The sequence below is a fragment of the Xyrauchen texanus genome, chromosome 17 (assembly GCF_025860055.1).
Source record: "Xyrauchen texanus isolate HMW12.3.18 chromosome 17, RBS_HiC_50CHRs, whole genome shotgun sequence".
Classification (NCBI taxonomy): domain Eukaryota; kingdom Metazoa; phylum Chordata; class Actinopteri; order Cypriniformes; family Catostomidae; genus Xyrauchen; species Xyrauchen texanus.
In genome coordinates this window covers 20,284,309-20,299,057 of record NC_068292.1, presented here as the reverse complement: position 1 = coordinate 20,299,057, position 14,749 = coordinate 20,284,309, and the positions used below count along the sequence as shown (strand labels likewise).

The following is a 14,749-nucleotide window of genomic DNA, read 5'->3' as shown; positions in this document are numbered from 1 at the left end:
CTATCAGTACATTAAGCGCGACATATCGAAGGCAAGCCTAAATATGCATGAGCAAATAGTCATTTATATTGTCCAAATAAATGCAGCATAGTCAAATCAAATTCGAGATAATAAAATAGGCCTTTTTACCTATGTATCCATCTTTTAGCCTGGTCAAGATGAACAGGGCCTGCTACACTCTGTCCCACCCTGCCCCCTCGCTCATGTACCCCAGCAGCTCTGCGTGCTGTTTTCCAATGGTTAGCCTTTTTGCTACAGCTAGTTAGCGGACCCTATTTGCACTGTAACCCTGCTGCGATTGCATGACACCGAGTGTCTCTTATATCGGGATGCAGTCTCGTAGATATGTCCTGTGCAAATAATATCAGACCGTATTACGAAGGATTTTCTCTCTCTTATATTTTTCGTTAGCTTTTTTTTGCAGGCTAAAATATTTTGGACGGTCTATGTTGGTGTTTTAGAGAGGAACGAGTGACGTTGAGCATTTAACATTGGTCGTTTCCGGACCTAGGAACACTTCCGGCTATCTCGTCTTGCTGTCCGCTGTTGTATGTGTATGCCTTGTGCATTTCTAATGTTAGCATCCTTATCTATAGATTTGTAATAACTTTATGCATCGTCTTGCCATTCAGCTGCAGAAGATATGCGTTTAGCATTAAAGTAAGCGTTTACAGTGCTGTCAAATTTGACTATGTTGGCTTGCTAGAAATAGCACACCTCCGAGATTACGAATTTAACTCGAATTACAACTCGGCGATTGTAATCCTGATATTATATACCGAGTTAGCTGTTCATTTATTCTATGATTCCTTTAGTAATATGTTTTCACCTTAGTGGCCATTTTATTACATACAGACAGCTCAAATTCAAAGGCAGTCCTTATCAAAATGGCTGCCTTGGATAGTCTTTTTTTTCCAATCTGATACTTGATGGAAAAAGTCAAGGAGATTGTTAACATTATTTAACACGTGCTAACGTAATGAATAAAAAATATATATAGATTTTAAAAGTTTATACAAAGTTTAAACATTCTATTTTCCTTTGATGTACGCCATCAGACATTTGATGCAACAGTTTCATCAGTTGATTTTATTCTATAAAAAGCTAATTTAACCTATATGGAAATCAAGTGGATGATTCAGTATAAGAGAGATTTGTGATTTGAGACAACTTTATAGAGTAGGAAATCAATGTAAACATCATTGGGTTAATGGTTGAGTTTAAGTGATATACCAAACATTCATTCTGCTTCTCTACATAAACATTTTAAAACACATGATCTTAGTGCAGCTTTCTCAAACCTGTAAAACCAATATTGTAAAATGACTTGGGGCTTTATTTGCACATCCACTGTTTGTTATTTTCTGCATTGAAATGCCTTGTGAATAAATTTCATAAACATTGTCAGAATTATGGCTTGTGAACACAAAACTGAACAGACTTTGCTACAGACTTTTTATGACAAACATTCTAAATTGATTCAGCTGTTCTAATTGTCCCTGAAATAAACATTATACGTTGAATTTTCACTTAATCAACAAAAATAAGACATTCAATTACAAACATACATTATACATCCCATGACATCATTTATAAACCCATTGTGATGTCTCTGTGACAAGTAATGACATTTTCAGGATTAGAACAATTACAATATGACATCACACTGAGAAATTGAAGGCACTCCTCTTCATTGGGAATGCATGAAGAATTGGCAAACAATGAGTGGCTAAAAAGTTTGTGCTTCTATATTCTACTAATAATTTGAAAATAATTTCATTATAAATATATCTAAAACAAGTTGGCACTAAAACCACTGAAGAAGAAAAAAATCACTATCATAATAATAAGATAACCATAACAACAAGAATAGATTTCACCAATAACCATAATATTAATATTGTCATAGTAATGACAATAAAAAACACAAATGTATTACAGAGCTGTTAGGAAGATTGTCTTTAAGTTTTCATTAAGATGCACACTAGTTTCAGTGAAAAGTTACATGAATGTGTTACCACCAATCCTCCTCTTATGCATACAATATATACTACTCCTTAACACTTTTACTGGGAGTCATACATATTCAAATAGTCTGTGACTTATACTGTTGTATTTCACTGAACATTAACCAAGCGGTATAAAGTCTCTGACAAAAAGATGATCAATTAGTGATTTTAATATGTAAATTGAATATTTTTCATTTGTAAAATAAGTTCAAGAGTCCTATATTTCTCAAAAGTCAGAACCATTAAATGATGGCTGGCTCTTTTGCAACCAATCTCACATTAACATTTTCTTTTAATATTTACTAACTACATAAATATATTTCTGAACTTTTATGAGTTTATTATCATTTATGTAATAATGAATAAGCCGTGGGTAACATTTGTACAACTAACACATATGTGTTGTATAGCCCTTAATAATGATAAGCGTTATTGGTTATGAAGATATCAGTTATGATGTGTTGTGTGTCCACATCTCAGTAGATTTGAAATTCTGGTTAGCAGTTTTTGCATGCCTGTAACATTGGACTGATTGTGGAGTCTCAGTTTTAACAGCAGTTTTAACATGGATATTCAAAAAGCTGTCCAAGAGGTTTGTCTTAATACTGCCATGCACTAATTTTATGTAAAAATATTAACATACAAATACACTTGAGTGCTCTTAATGTTGTGTAGTTTTCTCCTCTGATCCACATTCAAAAGCTTAAGGTGATCACAATTGAGAACCTTTTGTCTTCTAAACAGTGTACATAAGAGGAGCATAAACAGGCATGTATGTACCCAGCATTACAGGAATCTAGTGTATTTTTCTTGTGCTTTTGGTAGTTCAGTGTCCCATATGATGAATCTCCTTTATAAATCCCAGCACTTGGACATTGTAGAAAGTGGTGGCTCAGAATCCAAACAAAGTGCCATTGATCAATTATGAGTTTTTTTTAAATGGAGAAAAAAGACGATTGTCAGACATTTCTCTTGGTTTACTTCTGGGCTATTCTGCCCAATGGTGTTCCAGAATGGCTTTCATTCATAGTTCATAGCAATCTCCAGTTATATACTGAATGGCTAACTTGAGAATATAAATCTTGTTGTGTACTATTTTCAGGATTCCAACAAAACAAAACAAAGTGAACAGAGTCTCACTTTGTACATCCATGTTAAATGAGTCACACTGGGTTAGATGCAGGTGAAACACATTTATGGTAAGGCTATTACTTGCTTTCTCTGTCTTCAACAGCCATTAAAGTTAATTTAATTCTTGTCAGTTTATGAAATTCAAACAAATCTCTTCAGTCCTCAAATTGTTCCATCATCATTCATTTTGACAATCATTGTAACAATCCTGCCATTCTTCATCATTATGTAGTGGTAGATTGGGGTTAAAAAGGGGCAAGATCCAGCATTACGGTTGCACTCCCAACTCTTTTTTTAATGTTTTCCTGTTGATTCTACTTGTGTTTGTCCACCTGTAAGAAGCTTTACAATTCATCAATTGGAATGATTGCTCCTTGTTCAATTGGTTCCTTTTATGCAGATGTTACATAAGCTTGTGTAATTGTTAGTCTCCCAGTTTCCACCATATAAGATAAGAGCTGTTCTCTGAAATATATGGCCCCATAGCAGCTATATCTGTTATGTGTAATAATGAAAAAAATATCTGAGAATATAAAACATTTGACACAAATATATGAAAATTGTCAGTTGCAGTTCATCTGTCACATGTGAAATATATATTACACTCTATTGACATTCTATGCAGTTGGATATAGGCAAACTTTACACAAATAAATAGTTGTATTATATGGCAACTTTGATTATAATTATATCGGCAATATCATAAACATAAAAAGCACAACAAGCTCAATCATACCTGACTTATAACTGCTGTTATCTAATCTCATTTTATGTTGTTGCCACTATATAATATACAGTATATTTGTAAATATGTGGTGCCATCTGGCTCTGTTTCAATCACTTCAAGTCCTGTTTCCTTGATTCCTTTACCATACTCCTACTCCTTCTCTCGTTATTTCTCTCTCTCTTCGCCTACTCTCTCTCTCTCTCTCTCACAGTCCCTTTACTATCCTCCAGCTCTTTGCACAGTCTATCCCTCACCCGTCTTCTCTTTTTCCCCTTCATTCACTCTCTACCCTCTCCAGCCTCTTGCTCACACAGTAACCTCATTCTTGCTTCCTGTTCTAACCCCTTGGTTTGTTGCCACTCCTCCTCCACTCCCCCCTGCACCCGGGATGAAGTGAAGTTGTTCAATGGTATTTTGCCTTTTTGCTGCAAATGCGAGCCTCCTGGCACTGTGTCCACCAAGAGTTCCTGTTCCCATGACAACCCCTGTTCCTGGCATGTCGCCCCATCCCACTCCTCCAACCCCACCTCCTCCCAGGTGACCCGACATTGCTGCCGAATTTCGTTCTTGCTCTCGTCCTGATGTTGGGTGCGAGTTCATCTTGATCATATGATGACGGTCAATTGCCGGTGTCGCACAAACATTCTGCTGTGATTGAGCTTTCTGGTGACTCACGCGGGGCAGGGTGGGCACCATCCCACCTCCCCCTCCTGCAGGGTAGTCACCCATACCCATACCCATCCCACTTCCACCTTCACCATATTCAACCTCCTCTAGATGTTCTGGTGACATTAGCAGCCTGTCCTTGGACTTCTGCATGGTATTCTGGTTACTGGAGTTCTTTGCTGCGGTGGCCATGGCTTTGTAGTATTGGTGCTGCTGGTTCTTGGAGAGCCTTGATAATGTGTTGCCATCACCGAGGGCAAGAAGCTGGTCGGTTGACTTAACACGGCGTGGTGGTTTGGAAAGTGTATCATAATTCTGGTTTTGCCTAGTCTCTGGTGGATCCAAAGGGTAAGGATTGGGTGTGTGGCTTGGGGCAGACTGTGGATGAGGTATTCGAGGACGAGTGGCATGGGTGGGAAGTGTGCCACGTCCCCCCAGTGTGTAGTCACCTCCCCAGGGAAGATGATGCTGGGAAGAATGGAAGGAGGGAGGGACATTGTTGGGCCTCCGTTTCGTGGTACAGTAACCTGAATAATCCTCCAATCCTCCTTTCTCTGTTGGTGGAGGAAAACAAGTTTCAAAAGATCAGGAAAATGGGTGAAGCAAGTAATTTAAATCAACAAAAAAGAGAATACACTGTATAAGTTCCAGAGAACATGGATGCACTACTATGAATGTCTACAAGTTTTGAGCCAGATTTTCATTCAAACCTTCATCCCATCTTACATAAATTAACTCTACTATTGCTTAATAAAAGTTCTTCCACCTCCAACCTAGAACAATGTGTTTAATGCAAAACTTGGTTTCATCACTGTAAAAATAGTATTTATTTGATCAGATTTTATTCCTGAGCCAATTCATCTTTGCTTATTATGTCTGAGTCACTGTATCAGCCTGTATAGCCTTTGCCTGTGCAGAACTTTCTTGTCCAACTGTAACTTATACTTCCCAGGATGTTTCATGTCTAGATGAGAGAGGCTGTAGACAGGGCCGGACTTAGGGTGGCAGGGACCCCTGGGCTGGATTCATTGTTGGGGTGTTACCTACACCATAAAATATAGTGCTACCATTTTGGAAAGAAACATTTAAAGAATTTCAAAGAGAACCATATAAATGCTTCAGGCTCTAGCTACAAACACAGAGAGAACAGAAGCATTATACAGTATGTGATTGACATCAAAATACATTCTGTAATCACTCTGCTTGAACTCCACTCTAGGTTTTTCATATCATGCACTATATAATATAAAATAATTTTTACCTCTAGAAAGCTCAACCCAATCCACATAATTTCTACTTAAGTTCATTACCTCACTTAGTCTATGCTTAAACAAATAGAAAACAGCAGTTTTCATCGTAGGTGTAAGCCTAATATATTCCATTCTGTTCTCAAAATAGTGTTGCCAAATGTGTGTTCTTATCGAATTTGTATTAAATTTCATTAATACAGTTAGTGCTGCTAAAATAAAATATAAATAAGCTCAGTTTTAGGTTCAAGGTGAACGTGGTCTTATTATATTTTAAGATTTAATCACTTTCATCTTTGTTTCTTTAATATTTTTTTATTATTATTATTGAAACTGTAGAGTTGCATTCACAAAGTGTCAGAGATAATTTGCAGAATTCTCATCGATGACAATATTCTTGCAAACTGTTCAGATGAATGAAACAGTTGACAAAGACAGTGAGAACTCTTTACATGCACGTGTTTCACAAGTCACATTCCCCCTGCATGCTTCAAAAGAGCGAATCAGACATGAGAATTGACGGCTTTTCTTTTGTCTGTTCTTTAATATATAATAAAGTGTCTTTAATATATAATAAATGGTTTTCAAGTGCAAGGACATTCATCAAGTGACATTATTTTTGTTGTTGATGTCAACATCTACAGGAAGTTTTCTTTCCCCCCTTTTAAAAAATGAAGAGCATATTTACTTATATGAGCCCATTAGTATCCCATTTTTTTGTAATTTCAAACATCATTCAAACAGAACACACATATTACGAAGAAGGAAAGGCTCCTCATTACTATGGTTAGGGTAGCTAGTCTTAAATAATAGTAATAGTAATAACAAATTATAGTATTTATGAAAAATAAATACTAGCTGAAACACATCTTGAAACTTTAACTACAACTGCCACTGTTGATATAAAATGAGGTCTAATAGATTCTTCCTTTAGATTATTTCATATGAAACTATAACATTTTGTCAAAATATAACAGTTACATTTACTCATGTAAAATCGTTAAACAATTGTGTAAAGGTGATTGTAATTTTGTGTAATGATTTTATTTTTTTAGCACATAACACAGTGTTGTGCTTTTCCTCCTCAGTGCTGTTTGGCATATCAGGTCTGCCTACTGTTCGAGAGATTCGACTTGATTTCCTCTGTAACGCTTTAAACTAGAAAAGTCTCACTAGAATTGAAATTGGTCACATCAGTTTGTAGGTCTGAGCTCCGCAAGCCTGTTCGTTGCAACATTTCTCAATACCGTTGTGGAGCGGAGGGGGGCGGGGCCGGGTCGGAATATCGCGCGCCCGGTCCCCAATCGGCCTGATGAGGCGCGCGAGGGATAAAGGCGGCCGGTGACGATTGTTCGAGAGAGAGAGAATTACGGGCATGTCCGCATGTGTGTTTGTTTATGTTGTGTTTTAAGTTTCTTATTAAATTATTATTTATGTTGACAAGCCAGTTCTCGCCTCCTCCTTGCCCATTCTTTAACTGTTTTACAACCATAGATAAGCAAATGTACATGGGATGATAACCGTAAATTTTAATACCGGGGTATACCATGAAAGTGTTGCAATCAGGATATTTGTAAGATATCGTCGATATCCGAATACATCGTCCCTTCGCACAGCCCTAGTTGACATATGTTATATTTGGGTTAAGGCGGGGTCCAATACTGGGTGGGGCCCATGGGCTGGAGCCCAGTCTAGCGGTAAGTCCGGCATTGGCTGTAGAGGCCTGGTTTTTTCCTCATTAAAATGACCTTCACAAATATTTATATCTCCCAAGTGTTCCAGTGAAACACTGGCAGTGCTTTAAATAATCTAAATAAGCCTAAACAGACTAATATTTTAATGCAATGCTGTGAGTCCCACATGAGAGTGTACTGTATCCTCATCAGCTAGCAGGTAATTTCTACTTCAAGACACAACACATCTAACTGTCACACTGTTTTTTATATTATTTTATATCTTTTTCTCTATACCATTTATATTTTTTGTGTCTTCTTTGAAATTATGTGGGCTATAATAAGAAAAAAGTTATGACAACTTTTTATGTAATTCTTTGAAAACATTTCCTTAAATCAAAATTTTAGCTTTTCTGCTTTTAGTTCATGTCTGTTAGCTTTGAAGCAATCTACATGCTATTGCACTTTAAGCATTGAAAAAAAATCCACTTTTAGCAGATATACACATTTAAAATTTTGTCTCTCTTCTGGAAATACAGACCAAAAAATGTATGACTCACAACACACTCCCTCATTTTGTCCAATCAAATGCTCTCTAGCAATAGCAAGTAGCAAATCATGATTCATGGCTTTGAGCCTTTGACATAACTAAAAACTATTATTTTTATTTGTTTGTTTTTAAGAATGAAACCTTTGATATGTCCGGCCCAACTTCCAATAGGGAACAAGTCAACAAAGGACTAAAAACAATATGACAGGGACTAAGAATCTTGGATAATCATTTGTTAATTAAACACTCACCTAGACGTTTGAGAGAGGAGTATCTGTTCATCTCGGGCTTCATGGCAGCTTCATAAGAGGGTGGCAGCTGAGCCAGGTTGTGTAGGGAGTGATGGAAGGAAGGCTGGGGCTTCATGGCGTTAGTATGCTTACTGGGCTTCAGTGTGCCACCTGTGCCAATCTGCATGTTGTTCATACGTGGTGCACGCTCTTTAAAGACACATAACCAGCATTTATTGATGTTGAGGTTATTTGAAACACAATAGTGAATATTGTTTTGATTTCATAGAACTGTGGATGTTACCTACCAATGGTAGCTGTATGTTTGGGGCTGGAGCCTTTGGTATGGATGAAATTATGCTGTAGATTCCCCACTGTGAAACAGAACAAAGGCATAAAGTGTGTGTGTGTGTGTGTGTGTGTGTGTGTGTGTGTGTGTGTGTGTGTGTGTGTGTGTGTTCGTTCTTCTGGAGGAAAGAAAGGTTAGCGTTTTCTTCATTGGTGGCACTGAACCTTTCATGCGCATGCTCCCAGTGATGTCTTTGTCAGCAAAAATATACTGTTAGCATGAAGTGACAAAATAACTTAAGTACATTTATTCATTCTCTAAATGCTGCCCTACTAAGCTCTTTCTAGCTCCACAAAGTGTTGAAAATTTTACACTGTTCAGTCTGTTCATTCTAATGCCATATACAGCTTGATGCTAAATAATTCACAAATGCCCTTTCATCATTTGGCTATTGCTTTTTCCTTAGTTTCTTTTATGCTGCTGGTCGTTCACAAGATTCAAGCTGAGTTAGAAATATGAAAGGAACTTTGTATGACAAATACTGCAACAACACCAGCCAACTACAAAGTGCAACCATGCAACATCTTGTTTGTCCTGTTCATTAAAACGTTTGACCCAGGACATTTGGTTCCACATAATAGCAGTTGACATGTGACTAACAGGCTTTTTAGCCATTTAGAAATGAAATGTATGCCCAGTACTGGATTTCTGGCCTAAACTTACAAGTTATAACTGTAATTCACAGATAACTTGGATCAAAATAGTATGTAAGCAAATCTTAGAGAACTTTTTCTACTCACATCGGTTATCTTTACTCTGTAGTGTGGGATAGAGGTTTTTGGGGGGTCGTCCAAGTGTCCCCTCTCCTCCTCCAGTTCCTTGGGCTACACTGTTGTTTCTTTCTCCCTCTTGAACTGGACTTGACTGGTGACGCAACATTTCCACAAGAGCCCTGACACGGAAGGAGGAATAAGTTACTCAAGAAGATACAGTTTAAGGTGCATTAGGCTTCTTGGAAAATAGACTGCATTAAACATAAATATATATTGAAATATTAGCATTAAACAGGTCTTATTCTGGTCAGTAGAGCACTGATTAAAGGGATAATTCATCCAAAATAGTTTACATATGGCTTTTTTTCTTCTGTGTAACACAAAAAGAGATGTCTGGGAGAATGTTAGGGATTGACAGCCTAAGTCAGCATTCACTTTCATAGCATGGAAGTAAATGGTAAGTGAGGCTTTCATTCTGCCTAACATTTCCTTTTGTGTTACATGCAAGAAAGAAAGTTATATGGGTTTGGAACAATATAAATGTGAGTAAATGATGACAGAATTTCCTTTTTGAGTGACCTATTCCTTGAAGTAACTAGACAGTGTTTTTGGTTGCCTCCTCTCACCTGGGCATGTTGAGTTCTCTGTTCCTAGGTTGTCGTGATGCCTTGTGGAATGCCACCTTAATGGCCACTGCCACAGCAACTGTAAAGGAGATAACTCCGCCAATGACGTAGACCGTGTTGTTGCTTTGCTCAATGCGGCTGAGGTCAGGATGAGCTGGTGCTGGGGACCTGGTTGCTGGTGGGGCAGTATTGGCCCACACAGGGGAATGGTAGTTGTGGCAGATGTTCTGGTCTAGCCTTCGAGTGCGGTCTTGACAACAAAAGCGGTAATGGCAGGTCCCACAGCAGTAGATGAATTCATCCTTGGAACAATTAAATGTGAGGTCATATTGCCCCATGACATCATAATAACCCCGACAAACATCCACTTCCACCAGTTTGCGAGGAGGTGGCACTACCTGTGCTGCTCTAAGTGGGGGCTTCAGTGCATTGGCAGTCACATTCTTTGGCAGCATTATCTGAGGCAGCGGCCTAAGGGGCAATTCTGCTGCTGCAGTTGGCTGCTTTGGCCAACGATTCATAGACTTCACTCGCATACTCTCGCCATTTTTAGAAAGGGGGAACAGAAACCCTCTACCCTGAGATCTGGGGCTGGGTGTTGGGGTGATGGTGATGGGCCCATTCGGTGTGTTTCTGGAGGGGCCCGGGATGCTTGCTGAGGAACCGTTAAGTGGGATAGCGATTAGCAGGAAGAGAATGATGATATGCACTTGAGCTTCCAAGGTGGGCATCATCTTTACATGACTAATGCTGATATTTTCTCTCGCTGACTCAACCCACAGCACAATCTAGATTTAAAAAAGAAACCAGTCTGCTTAACATGTAAAATTTTCTTGTAGCAGCCCTCCAATGTATGAAATCAGAGTCTATATTAAAACAGTCTCAAAAGAAAAATCTGTTTTCAGAGTCTGTTAAAAGTGTGTGCTGTGAACTCTCACACACAGAGGGAAAAAAACATTTAGATGTGCTTTCAGCTTCAAGGTGAGCCACAAGAGTTATAAAACACATATTCTCTTGTCCTCATCATGCAGTGATTCCTTCTAGCAATTAGCTGAACACAAGACCAATATATAAAACAATTCAAATGCCGATAATATTTTTAGCAGGCAACATCAAATTGGCCAGTTCTTGTACAATCAGAAAATGGAAGAATATTTAACATTGTCAGTTTTGCATGTATTAAAAAAGCAAAGGAAAATCTTCCCTTTTGTGACTGTCCTCATATGTATATATATTATATATCTGCAGACAAACAAGAAATGGCTTCTCTCATTATCATCTTTATATTACCTAATATATAGTTTAGTGTATTGTTAACACTTGAAGGCAATTAAGTTGTAGTACAACTGAGTGCATTAAAATGATTTATGTTCAATCCCCTATTTTGGCATTTATTAGATTAAGGGACAACTCTTAACATCTTAGAAATGTAAACTAACGTTTTCTTGTCTCTTTGTTTCCCTCACAATAATTTTTAATATGATTTTTAATATATATTTTTTTAATTGGGCACTCCCTACATTCAACAATGGCACTTAGTCTTTAGGCAAATTTCCCTGACCTGTATTTCTCCCTGAATGTATTCCATTATAAACTAGTATAATCAATTTCCATACACAAAGTCAATATTTCTTTGTTAATTGTTTCGTTCTTCTGCACTTGTTAACATCTTAATCGGGCTACTCAGAATGGGTTTCTCTTTTGATTAGGTGAGAGCAGCATGGTGAGGAATAATTTTTATTTTACTCAGAGGTTTCTCCAAGTGTTGGCCTGCAAACATCTACATTATTGAATTGAAATGAATGTTAATTTCTTCATTCAGCATGTAAATAATTACTAAATGGATAATCTTATGAGAAAATTTAAAATAGCCTGTTTCAAAATTAAAATGGTTGAAAGAAATCAGGTAATGAATTTAGTCATCTGTCAGGTTAAAAATGGGTCATATTATACATATCAAATTCATCTACATGTATTTCAGTCTATTGGAGTTTGATTTTAGACAATGTTCAATAAACTGATGACAAAGACACCAAAAAATTATGATGGCACAAAAGACGGTAAAATATTTTGCAAGGCTGATGTTTTCACAATAGAAAGTCTCCAGTCCCTCATGCAGCAGATTTGCTTTTCTGATAAGCCCAGTTTTCATTGAGACTTTGAGACATTTTTAAAACAGTTTGCTGCACCTCTTGGTGAAATGGTTTAAAATCCCATGGTGTGGACATGGCTGTTTCCTCACTATTTTTGCAGGGTTGGCCTCAGAATCCACTGACAGTTATCAAGTGTTCAACGAAAGAGCGACGTGCCTCTGAAACAAAAAATCAACACATTAATGGTACATCAACATACACATATGCATAGAACTTAAGTGTTTTTGAAAGAGCAAAGCTCATCATCAACATGGCAGCATATTCTTTTCATTTTGTGAAACATATGACATGTAGGTATACAGTAACTAATGCAATCAGTATATCAGTCCATAGAATTATTGCAAAGATTTATTTCATGAGGTTGGTCTGCATGTTTTGAAACACTCAATACAACATATATAAGATTTTAATACCCAAATCCATTACAAATACAAAAGGTAAACCTAAAATTAAACAGAAAATCTAGAAGTTAATATTTAACCAATATGAAAATTGATGACACATACAGTATGCCAAAATGGTGAAGGCACAGTCCAGCAAGCAGTTAGTGCAATGCCCAAAATGTTAATTATATGGCCAATAAACCCTTTTTAAAGAAAGAAAGTCATATGAGTTTTGAGCAACATTTTTTGAATGACAAATTAAAATTTTTGGGTGAACTGTTCCTTTAAGAAGTGTTTAACAGGCAGTTTTGGGAGGGTTATTTTTTAAATATATTCCACTACAGATTATAGAATACATGCTGTAAAATGTAATTTATAATGTATTCCGTTAAATTAAGGATCAAGGTTAGTAACGTATTCTAAATACTTTGGATTACTTCTTCAGCATGTTTCACTTGTTTTGACTATAAAAACTCAGTACAGTAAGACAAAATACACATGATAAAAATAAATGATCTGAAAAACCTAACAAATGCAGTGTTGTTTCTAAAACAAGATCAATTTAATTGAGCTTGTTATAAGGATTTTTTTCATCCCCTTTTTCTCCCCAATTTGGAAAGCCCAATTCCCAATGCACTCTAAGTCCTCGTGGTGGTGTAGTGACTCTACCTCAATCCGGATGGTGGAGGACGAATCTCAATTGCCTCCATATATGAGATCTATCCATGCATCTTATCACGTGGCTTGTTGAGCACGTTTCCGCAGAGAAATATTGCTTGTGGAGGCTCACGTTATTCTTCGTGGCATCCACCCACAACTCACCATCACCACACCACCACCATCACAACCCACCAAGAGTGAGAACCACATTATAGCGACCACGAGGAGGTTACCCCATGTGACTCTACCCTCCCTAGCAACCGGGCCAATTTGGTTGCTTAGGAGACTTAGCTGGAGTCACTCAGAACACCCTGGATTCGAACTCGCGACTCCAGGTGTGGTAGTATGCATCTTTAATTGTTGAGCAACCTAGGCCACTAGGTTGCTCAACTAAGAATATGATTTTTGCCCTAATATCAAAGGTCTTACTTTTCTTCTGCTCCAAACTTACTTCAAACTTACTTCTCTGTCTGCTCTTGTGAATGTAACACATCACAAGAAAGTGTTTCTCTGCTGTTCAAATGCACTTTGGATCGCATCATTTATATGTATAAATGTTTTACATATGAGGAGAACTAAATATTAAAAGAAACAAATTACAATAAAATGCAAAGTAATCTCTTCAGTAATCAAAATACTTTTTGAATGTAACTGTATTCTAATTAACAATTATTTAAATTGTAACTGTAGTGGAATGCAGTTACTTATATTTTGTATTAAATACGGAATTATCTGATAATCCGCTAGCAAGCAAGGTGGATTTGGAGCGTGTCTGGGAGAAGTTGGAGGACTTGGAGAACCGTAGCCGGCGGTAAAACAACAACAACTTACATTTATATAGCACTTTTCTCAAACCCAAAGCGCTTTACATAGTATAGGGGGAATCTCCTCAACCACCACCAGTGTGCAGCATCCACCTGGATGATGCGACGGCAGCCATAGTGCGCCAGAACGCCCACCACACACCAGCTATTGGTGGAGAGGAGATGGTAGTGTGATGTAGCCAATTCAGAGATGGAGATTATTAGGAGGCCATGATAGATAGGGGCCAATGGGGGAATTTGGCTAGGACACCAGGGTTAAACCCCTACTCTTTACGAGACAGTGCCCTAGAGATTTTTAATGACCACAGAGAGTCAAGACCTCAGTTTAACATCCCATCCAAAAGACAGTGCTTTTTTACAGTATAGTGTCCCCATCACTATACTGGGGCATTAGGACCCACACAGAACATAGGGTGAGCACCCCCTGCTGGCCTCCCTAATACCACTTCCAGCAGCAACCTTGGTTTTCCCCAGGAGGTCTCCCATCCAGGTACTGGCCAGGCTCAACCCTGCTTAGCTTTAGTGGGCAACCAGGCAATAGCCGCAGGGTGATATGGCAGCCGACGTCCATATTGTTGGAATTCCTGAGGCCAAAGAGGTTCAGGATATGCTGAAATTCCTGGACGGGCTCTTTCCGAGTCTGCTCAATATAGCAGGCCATACGCTGGAAATCGAGCAAGCTCACAGGGTTCCGGCTCGGCGATCCACTGAGGGAGACAGACCCTGATCAATTCTGGCCAAATTTCTGAGATCATCTGATAAAGATCTTGTGTTATGTGAGGCAAGGAGTAAAGAGAGTCTTTCTTGG

At 38.0% G+C, this 14,749-nt stretch overlaps 1 protein-coding gene across 3 annotated transcripts in view; it reads right to left on the bottom strand.

The window, feature by feature from the left end:
• The window catches only part of LOC127657876 (protein shisa-7), a 37,276-nt gene that overhangs the window by 1,785 nt on the left and 20,742 nt on the right, over positions 1–14,749 (bottom strand). For 2 of the 3 annotated variants that reach the window (XM_052146829.1, XM_052146830.1), the window contains exons 2-7: positions 12,111–12,232; positions 9,922–10,709; positions 9,323–9,474; positions 8,542–8,607; positions 8,255–8,443; positions 130–5,087 (exon numbers count right to left, since the gene is read on the bottom strand). In XM_052146829.1, the coding sequence (XP_052002789.1) occupies positions 4,174–5,087; positions 8,255–8,443; positions 8,542–8,607; positions 9,323–9,474; positions 9,922–10,709; positions 12,111–12,149 (2,148 nt within the window). In that variant the 5' untranslated portion in view covers positions 12,150–12,232 and the 3' untranslated portion in view covers positions 130–4,173. The remainder of the gene's footprint in view (positions 1–129; positions 5,088–8,254; positions 8,444–8,541; positions 8,608–9,322; positions 9,475–9,921; positions 10,710–12,110; positions 12,233–14,749) is intronic. The other variant, XM_052146831.1, reaches the window with a different exon arrangement.